The sequence below is a fragment of the Populus alba genome, chromosome 9, assembly GCF_005239225.2.
Source record: "Populus alba chromosome 9, ASM523922v2, whole genome shotgun sequence".
In the NCBI taxonomy this organism is placed as follows: Eukaryota; Viridiplantae; Streptophyta; class Magnoliopsida; order Malpighiales; family Salicaceae; genus Populus; species Populus alba.
Genome location: NC_133292.1, coordinates 4162333 through 4172440, shown reverse-complemented (window position 1 = coordinate 4172440; position 10108 = coordinate 4162333). Strand labels below are relative to the sequence as shown.

Sequence of the window (10108 nt, the reverse complement as noted above, 5' to 3'; positions counted from 1 at the left end):
TTTGATGTGCTGATGTCAAAAATGATTTTTAAAAAATGAAAAAACATTATTGACATGTATTTCGGCATGAAAAACTATTTGAAAAGCAACCGCTACCACACTGCCAAACACGCTCTAAGATTCTTCACCCTTGGCCTCTATAACTTTCAGAAAAATTGAAGTTCGAGTTCTTCACCCTTGGCCTCTATAACTTTGAGAAAAATTGAAGTTCGAGAGCTCTCACCAACAAATATAATACATGTCTCCACAGATTGAAACTGGATACAGTGATATTGTATGGCAAGTGAACATCTCTCCAACCCTTTCAAAACTGCATTGCAAGCAGGGAGATAACATGAAGGATGATCCCAACAGCACATGAAGCAATCATGTGAGAATGCTCGTTCTATTTCGAGAAGAATTATTATTACTCTCATTAAAAAAACTCGTGAACTTCAAAAAAACATAAAATTTGGTTTTCCCTGCCTAACAAGCAAGCTTTGATCAGCCCAGAAGGGGGGTAAAAGATGAGAAATCACAACTGAACAAGGTTTGTTCTTTCTCTAGCAAGAGACGCAGGAGCAAGAAGTGGACAACAGAAGCATCATGACAAGATAATAGATATATAGCAGCCAGACTCGCACAAACAAAAACCACACTTGAATAACGAAAGAAAAATGTACTTTAAGAGAGAAAAAAAGTAAAATCCGGATACATGGGAATGAAACTCTGGCCTCACCTAAACATTAGCAGCTCTCCACATAGCAACATTTGTACATATCACGTTTAGACTACCTCCACATTTTTAAACCCTTAAGAAGTCGTATGTCATTTATCTCCTCTGCAGGGGGCATCAGGTTGTATTCAACATCTGAACCTCGGCTTGCTCGACTCTATGTATAAACCTTAAACTACAGAATGTACAGTTTCAGGTACAAGCAGCTTTATTTTCAAACAGCCCATACCTCTCTGAAAAGATAGGTAAATACGTAGCTCTAAAACAGGAAGGAAGAAAGAGAGGAAGCTCACACTAGCTTCGGTTAGCTGTACAAACAACTTTCTTTCCTATTAGAACTAAGCAGCAGGGTGCAGGGACTGCGCAGCAATTCTCCTTTCTGCAAGCAATTTAAGATTAATGAGAGCTAGTCGACATTGAAGAAATTATGTGGTCTTCCTACCACATAGCAATATGACATGAGGTATAGTTCAGATCAAAATAGCTATAAAGCATCACAGCTATAAAGCATTACCAGCTTCGTCTTGCATGCACCAGGTCTGTTTTGTTTCTATAGAGGAGAAAATGGTAATGAAAGCATAAACTTTCTTCACATAAACATGTCTCAGTTATACATTTATATTGTCAATCAACAGAGCGTTCATGAAACATTTAACAATAGGCTCATTTTTTGGAGGAAGTCGATTGAAGAATTTAAACGCAGGTACTGAATGACAACTTTCCAAAGCAAAACATATGCTTAAATGCAAATGCATGCAAACCCATAGTAATGCAAAATAACTCAGTCAATTGTTGCTTTGGTGAAATTCATGAACAAATAATTGGCAGCTAACTTCAAGATGCAACAGTAAATTCCAGGTAAACTAATCAAGCTATCAAACAGGCTGAAACTGCAAATGACAGAGGCAGATAGATGTCTTCAAACCACATGAAGCAGCTATTTTAAACACATTAACCTTTCCTCTTTCAGAGCCTAATGCTCCACCAAGGTTCCCAGGGATCCTGAGTGGCAACAGTTCAAAAGTTTACTAGTATGTGCCATGCCAAGGTCCCCAACGAAGGTGAAAAGGTACTAGTGTTATTTACTTCAAATATACAGAGACATATTTACAAATCAAAATCAGGTTAATATCATAAGCATGAAACAATGCCTACCCCCAGCAGCAACAAGTTTCTCTACACGTGCAACAATGTGCTTTCCATAGGTGTACTTCTTCAATGCAGTTAAATGAACTTTTATTCTTGTAAGGATCAGCTCACGCTGTTGGTCATCACATGTCTCCAGCACTTTTTGTACAACATAGTTAGCAAACTGATCTTTCATCATTGCCTGGACAGATGAGCGGAAACATTAGCAGAAGAAATTGGGAAATGATTATGCTTAATCATGATAAGGGCATATGCAAAATTTGAAATATGCACAAGTGCACAAGCACACCCGCACAAAAAAAAAAAAAATATATATATATATATATATATATATATATAGTTGAAAACTACAAAGTTCTTTTATTCTAACAAGCAAAAGTGCATAGAAAGTTGCAAAACCTGAAGAGGCTCATTTTCATCAGTGGTGCCTAGCATTTCATTGACCAGTAGTTGACGTTCAGAAGGACCACTAAATGTTAAACACTTCTCTACAACATTGGAGGCAAACTTTTGCTGACTCATCTGAACAATCCTCCCAGCTAACTCCTTGATGATAGCAGATCGTTCATGAGATTTTCCATGTTCCAGCACATGCTGTTAAAACAGAAGCCAATACCCAATCAAATCAATAAAGATTAAAAATAAGACAACACGACAAGTGTGATTAAAAATAATTGGGAAATGTAATTCCTGCAAACACACAGCATGGCTAATAAGCAGCATCCAGAGAAGAAATTCCAACTGCCATAAAACAGTAACAAAAGAAATGACAGCATCTGTATCTTAGAAATGAAATTTTATTCATAATTCTATAAGAAGCGATCTCTTTCTTAAATATTATCAGTATGCTTGCATATGGATCAAATAAATGTCATTAGTATGCTGCATATGTAGCACTCAAATGTTATTGGTCAGTTCAAAAAAATACAGGGGTGCACATAACTCTTTTATAAGAGAAATAAGAGAAGCAGTGCAATACACTCTATTGATGACTGTATTTATCTAATTACCAAATAGAACCACGTCTTAAAGGGGGATAATGACAAGAAACTCATTCACGTGATAGAGCTTCCAAAGCAGGAATGGGTGTTCCTAAAGCACTGACAGAGATAAAGGATGAGAAACATGAAGGTAATAGAGCTGGAGATTCAGCCAAGCTGTATCAAAAACACATTAAAATTCCTAAACACTGCTAAGACTTCCTTCCTGTTTTCTCAAGAATACCTGGACCACTTTTCATAAATTGTAAGCAAACATCAAGACCAATTCTTTTATGAAAAACAGAGAACTGTACTGTCCATACCAAGAGCTTACATGAGATAAAAGTTATAGCACTCAATCAGAAAGGTAGTGGCATATATGCATCCAAAGTGGGAGTCCTTGAAAGGAAAAACCAACCTGAACCACATAATTTCCATATTGATCTTGTGCCAACATACTAACAGCTCCCAAAATCTCATCCATAACTTTACTCTGTGTCTTTGCGTCCTCGCAGTGCTCCAGTATCCTCTGCAAATTAAAGAAATGGCCATGTAATTTTCTTTTCTTCCAGAAAGGTCCACAGAATTGAAAAATGCAAGAAATCATTTCAAACCTGTATCACACGACACCCATACGGATGGGTGGAGAGAATCACGACTTGATCAAAGAATGTTGTGACAATAAACTGAATATTATCTTCAGGAATACATTCGATACACTTTTGGATGACATGGTTCCCATTCTGGTCACGTACACACCGCATTACATGACCATCAAGCTCTTCGACCATCTTTATTTTCTGTTCTAGGTCAACAACCTCAATGGCCTGAACAATATAAAAATGAATATGTTACAATCAACAACTTCAGTAGGTGCACTGGATAATATCGGACTTAGGTTGATTGGAGAGTGTTTTCAAAGGATCTCTGTAAATTCATGCATAATGAAGGCAAATTACTCTATTCTAAGGTGCAATGGCCAAAGCAAGACACAAATACGTAAGCACCCTTCAGAATAGGTAACTTTGTTGTCACCAAGGTGCAAACACAGGACACTTCATTATGCAAATTGGTGTCCACAAACCCAATAATGAAGGATTTTTTTAGCCATTTGACCAACACTTTTCTTATGAACCAGAAGTAAACATTTTTTTCCTCAGAATTATACTTTCAGGCACCATCATAATATAATCCACAAATGAAGATGTATCAGGGTGTATCATGTAACATTAAATTGCAACATGGTAGAAAAGCTAACGGTACCTTCTGGATCACTCGACAGCCATACATTTGAAGGCTAAGTGTCAAAACATGACCTAAAAGCTTGCCCGCCAATTCTCTTCTCTGTGATGGAAGCCCATGCTCGAAAAACTATATACAAATACAGACACTTTCATAAGAGGAAACCATTAAAACATAACAAAGTGTATATTAACAAAGCATGGAAGCCCATGCTCGAAAAACTATACACAAATACAAACACTTTCATAAGAAGAACCCATATAAACATAACAGAGTGTATATTAACAAAGCATAGATATCTGGTACCTTCTGAATTACATAATTACCAAACACATCAGTCATCAGAGCAAGAGCCTGGGGCATGATTTCCTGATAAACCATATTTTTCTCATCTGTTGTGGCAGTCTCAAGTTTTTGTTGAATGAATCGGCTCCCATACTGATCGGCACTGCTCGTAAGTGATTACAAATCATTGAATTAAATCAAAACAATAACATAATGAATGAACATGAGATGATTTTTTGTGCAATAAATACCTGAACTCAACAACATGACCAGCAATTTCTGAAAGTTCAAGACACTTAGTTTTGTTGCTCTTAAATTCTTCTAATAGGGATGATGCAAAGCTTTCATCTATGTTGCATCCTGCATCCAAGTGCCAGGGTCCCATGATGCCCCCTGCTAAGTTACTCATTCCAGAAGAAAAACGCATATTCAGCTCATTGTGTCTCATGGGACTCCCAGGTCCGACTGGGGAATTTGGAATGACAGGACTTGCCAGGGGACTTCCAGGATATGACATACCAACACCAAAGCCAGGATTCCCAAAATAACCATGATGATTAGAACTACCAGATTTACCACCTAATGGGACTCCATACTGTGATTTCTGAGATGACAGAAAACCATAAGCCTTTTGAATTTCAAGGTAATTCAAGTATGAATTACCCAAGTAGCTCCTATCAACTGAGGGATCATTAATAGCAGAAAGCTGGGTAGTAGCATACTCAGGAGTCCTCAAGTACTGGAGATACACCGGATCAACATAAGGAGCCTGAAGAGCACTTCCTGCTATGGGACTCCCCACTCTCCCAAGATTATGAGATTCCAATGAAGCAGCAGTTAGATTTGCTCCAGACCCCAAACCTCCTCCAAGCACTCTTGAGTCCATTCCAGGGATGGCCATAGCAGATGCTGCAGCAACATTTTCAAATAATGGAGGCAGGTTACCTGTGCCAAGCTGGTTAGCGATCATGGATGCCAGTGCTGGATTTATGGAATAACCACCCAATCCATAGTTTGGAAGTGATGAATTCATACCATCTAGATGCTGATACTGTGAAGGCAAGCCCACTCCACCACCAAGGGTGGAGGTAGGTGATCCTTTCATGTAAGAATTGCCACTAGGAACAGCCAACTTTTGCAGTTCAACCTGCCTATCAGCCATCAAGGATGAGCTGATGAGGTCTGGCTCACCACCATTGCTCTTAACCAAATCAGAATATGACAATTTGGTAGATTGAGGGGCAGAAGACATGTGTAAATGCCCAGATTCAGACTTCTTTAAGTAAGTATTTTGCTTCAGATGATTCTGACCACCTTGGAGACCAAAGAGATAATTCTGGTGGTTGTCAACATCCTGTTCAGCCTGTGATGGCAAATGGCTTTCTCCATCTATTACACCATTTGTTGACAGGTTCATGCCAGAAAAGGCAGCTGCAAATTCTGCAGACTCCCTCATACCAGATGAGGTTCCATTGAATGAGTTTGAACTAGCCATGCCTCTCTTTTCAGATGTGGTAACTCTCCCTTGTCCAATGGGTGTAGGACAAGGACTAGGAGCCCTGGCAACATGTTGAGGATCAGGAGTAGTTCTCCCAGACAAGGAGGCACCAAGAGCAGCAGCATAACTATAAGAAGATGCCTGGCCAATATTTTGAACAGAAGATGAGCCCTGATCATTCACCCTTGATCGTAAAGTATCTGCAGATGCTAATTCACGGCGCAAATGAGCCAACTCCGCTTCAGCTGAACCTATGGTCTCAACATTTTCATGAAACGCATTACAGCTAGCAGGGCGAGATGGGGGGCCTGTCACAAGAGTTGTACGGCCCAATTCATCCTGCATGGATACAAGACACCAGATCATAAGAATAATAGTGGAGTGAACAATCCAAAGGAGGCAACTTTTAGGCCATATATAATGCACTTGAAACTCAATCACAATCCAAAGCTCAAGTTCAAAGTATATGTCTTGCGTAGGCCTCATAATGGCCTCTGAACATTCACAGACATAACTAAATCCCACATTACAACCAAAAGCTCCTCAGACTTCACAAGTTAAACATACTGAGCAGTTCATTGACTACTTCGCATGTATTTGAGAATAATAACTCTTTATTGTATCAATTTGTCATGGGCAGATTCTTGATACATCACCTATACCATTTTTGCACACTAAAAAACTGAATGCAAAATGATTGCAAGCCATAGAGAACTCAACAAACACAGATAAAATAGCCCAAGAAAACAAACTGATTTTCAATAACATTAAAAGTAGGCAATCAGAAAAGGACAGCAAAACACTTCTTTATTTCTTCCATGCACAAATCAGATTACGTGTCAAACCTTAGTAGGAAGTAATGAATACCACATCTGAAATTTCAAGGAAAATAATCCAACGATATTCTTGATGCCATAAAGATAAAAAGAAGATACCACACAAAAAAATAGAGATTCACAAACATAAGGAAACATGACTTGAGCAAAATCATAGAAATTAACCTGAAATATTTCAGCAAGGCTCTTCTGTTTGCTGGCAAATCCAAATCCTGGTAAACCAATCAGCCCACCACCTCCCCATTCTGTGGAGCCAGAAACGTTCTCAGACTCAACCTCACCTTCCTGTTTCCTCGATTCAAACCCCGGTGGCATTGAAAACATTGATCTACCATTACCATTGTCAGCTCCACTAGCTTTCCTCCTATCTCCAATCCCGCCTAAAACAGAACTTCCACTCTTCAATCTCTGTGCAGACCTCCAATCCTCCTTCGACAGCAAAGGAGGCGGAAGCCTTGGGTTCAAATTCACATTCGAATAGTAGTAGGATAAGTAAGCTGGATCAGACCTAAGCTCCTTCTCGGTTATGAACCCATTCCCATTTTTTCCGCTAGCAAAGTCTGAAAAAGAGGCACCACCATGGCCTCCACCACCAAACAAGCCCCCGACTGCATTCAATGAACCCTCCACGGTTGGAGGTGCAGAGCCACTCCTGTACAAATTGAGCTCTTTCTCACGATCATCAGCCTCTTGCCTACGTTGCTCACGCAACAATAACCCTAACTCCTCTAAATCATCACCGAATGATCCATCATTAGCTCCTATCATCGGTCTCCTGCCCAATTCAGATAACATATTCAAGACTCCAATTTGACCATTACCCACTATAACAACTCAAAAACTGATCAACACCCACAACTTATAATCACACCCTAAACAGTCTCGAAAATTAAAACTTGCATACGCTTGAAATAGCCAAGACCCTACTTACAGCTTGAAGATGGTAACTTTTTAACTAGAAAAAAGATCAAAACTTTTACACCTACCTTATGGATGAATATAATTACCCAATCCTAACTGCAAAAGGGTTCCATTTTCAAGCATAAAACAGCAACATAGAAGGATGGGTTTTTGCTCTCCTGCCTTACAAATCAATTTCATGAAACAAAGTACACAACTTTGTGCGCCATGCTTACATGCAACAAAAATCGTATGTGGAAGAGAGATAATGAAAGAGAAGAACTTTTTCTTCAAGAAACAAGAGAGGAAAAGGGTTTTATACTCCTATTGAAGGAGAAGATCAATCTGGCGGCGATTGGTTCTTACAAGAACCCTTAGGGTTTTGTTCTAATGTTGGAGTGAATTGAGTATCCAATATCACCACCACAGGAGTTGATTAAATACAGTAAGATATTTATATATATTAAAAAAAAAAAAATCTTTTATTGGGTTTCTGAAACCTACAAAGAAAAGGAGAAAAAAAAAAGGAAAGAAAAGGGAAAAAACAAAATATTATTTTGTCAAGCCCTAAAGACGTGGGCAATTGACCAAGTGACAACCGACCGATGGAGGGAAGTTGGTAGTCGGAGAAATAAAGATAATGATGTTTGGTTTTTGCTCCTCTCCATCGTGTCCCAAAACTGGACTTACAAGCTCATTTTATTTGCTTTAAAAAATATTTTTTAATTTTAAAAAATTTATTTTTAATATCAACCCATCAAAACCATTTAAAAATATAATTTAAAACAAAAAAAAATTTTAAAATTATTAAAAACTTGTATTGAAAAGCCACAAAACACACTTTAGATCAGGTTTTTACTTTTGTTTTTATTTATTTATTTTAGGTATTATTAATTAAAATTGAAAAGTAAGTTAAAGAGGGAAAGTACAGGTAAGTTGAGTTAAAATATCTCTCGACCATCTTTACTTTCCTTTCTGTTTTTTTTTTTTTTTCTCATGAATTCATTACCATTTTTGTTTTCGTTAAGAAACAGCAAAGGAGAAGTCTTTCTATTTTTCCTCGTCCGGTGATGGATTCAAGATCTTTTCTTTTATTAGTACATGATCTTTTCACTTCGATTTTTTCTAGAAAGAAGCAAAGCCCGTTTGATTTTGGCTTACCTATTTCCTATGTGAATTGTGACATTCAATGCCTAGGGTTTCCTTTTATTTATTTATTGCATTAACGTTGACATGCTGGGCAGGTCTCAATTTCTAATATCATAATGGGGTTGGTTATAAGCATATGTTCATGTTGTTTAATATCATTTTCTTTTTTATTTTCTTTTTCAATTCTCAAAATGAGATATGAAAACTTATTTATTTCTGCTATTAGATTTCCAAGAAATAAATAACTGGCAATTGGTTCTCAGGAGCTTTACTGGACAAAAAAAGAAAATTTAAAATATCACATTATAATTGAGGTCAAGTTAGTTTGAAGATGTCGAAAAGCTATTTGATTAAGAAATTAGGATTAGCTGAAGTGGCACGGATCGAACATTTTGCCTCATGATCAAGTTCAAGTCATATGAGGGTAAGGCTAGGTTAAAAACATCCATAAAATGCTAAAGATCGGCTAAGAAAGCACCCAAGTTATCTGGATTAATTCGAGATTGTATATTTGAAGCTATGGTTTAATTTGTTTTTCATGAAAATTTGATTTTTTTGCTTCAAGAAAATTTTTTAATGTTTTTTATAGTTCAATGTCCTTGTATTAAAAAAAAATAATTATAATCATATTTCTAAATAACCTTGTATTTTGGGGTGCTCGAGGATTTGGCTATAATTGTAGGCGTTGAGGGATGGCTCAAATAACGGCGAAGCTAGAAAAAAATAAAAAAAGCGAGGTCATCAACAATTTTGTTAATATTAACAACTATTTTTAATATTCATTAATATATATAATATTCAATTTATTTTATTGACGATTAAAAATAATTTTAAAGTTGAAAAGCAAGTTGGCAAGTTTTTTTTTTTTTTTTTTTTGCATTAAGAAAATCATTCGACCAGACATGAGCTGCGAGTGAACATACGTATGAAACTTTGAATTCACAACTAGAATTTTTATTGGTTCTTAAAAGGAGCATTGATAACGCCAACGACTTTTCGTCCGATCCATGAGAGAGCGCGGGCGAACTGGCTGGCTAGTGCTAGTCTAAAATCTATATACATATAAATTAGAATAGCGGCCCGAGCTAACGTCGTTCGAATTAATTTTTTTTAACATAATAAAATATCTAACCATTACTAATATTTTATCTAGAATATAAAAAAAAAAATTAATCATACGGGGGTTGATATAATATAGTTATCTTTGACGAATCTAAAAACAACTTTAATAACTAATGAAACTATAATTTAATTTAAAATAAATATTTAAGAAGAGATTTTGTTTTTATAGACATTGAAATGATAAAATATTAAATCGATTTGGATCAATTAGGCAATTCACATTTTCCGACTT

The 10108-nt window shown here is 36.8% G+C and overlaps 1 protein-coding gene across 3 annotated transcripts; it reads right to left on the bottom strand.

Annotated features, from left to right (window-relative positions):
• Positions 1-643: 643 nt before the first annotated feature.
• On the bottom strand, positions 644-8069 carry LOC118034646 (pumilio homolog 2). 3 transcript variants are annotated; one of them, XM_035039983.2, is made up of 10 exons: positions 6871-8069; positions 4623-6208; positions 4393-4534; positions 4108-4215; positions 3459-3671; positions 3263-3373; positions 2264-2458; positions 1871-2045; positions 1009-1094; positions 644-890 (listed from the first exon to the last, which is right to left on the bottom strand). In XM_035039983.2, the coding sequence occupies exons 1-9, from the start codon at positions 7498-7500 to the stop codon at positions 1054-1056; spliced, it is 3201 nt and encodes a 1066-aa protein (XP_034895874.1). In that variant the 5' UTR covers positions 7501-8069; the 3' UTR covers positions 644-890; positions 1009-1053. The 3 variants fall into 3 exon arrangements, with proteins under 3 accessions (XP_034895874.1, XP_034895875.1, XP_034895873.1); XM_035039984.2 differs by having other exon boundaries at positions 644-1094; positions 6871-7480; positions 7692-8066; XM_035039982.2 differs by having other exon boundaries at positions 644-1094; positions 6871-8068.
• Between the last annotated feature and the right edge of the window lie 2039 nt (positions 8070-10108).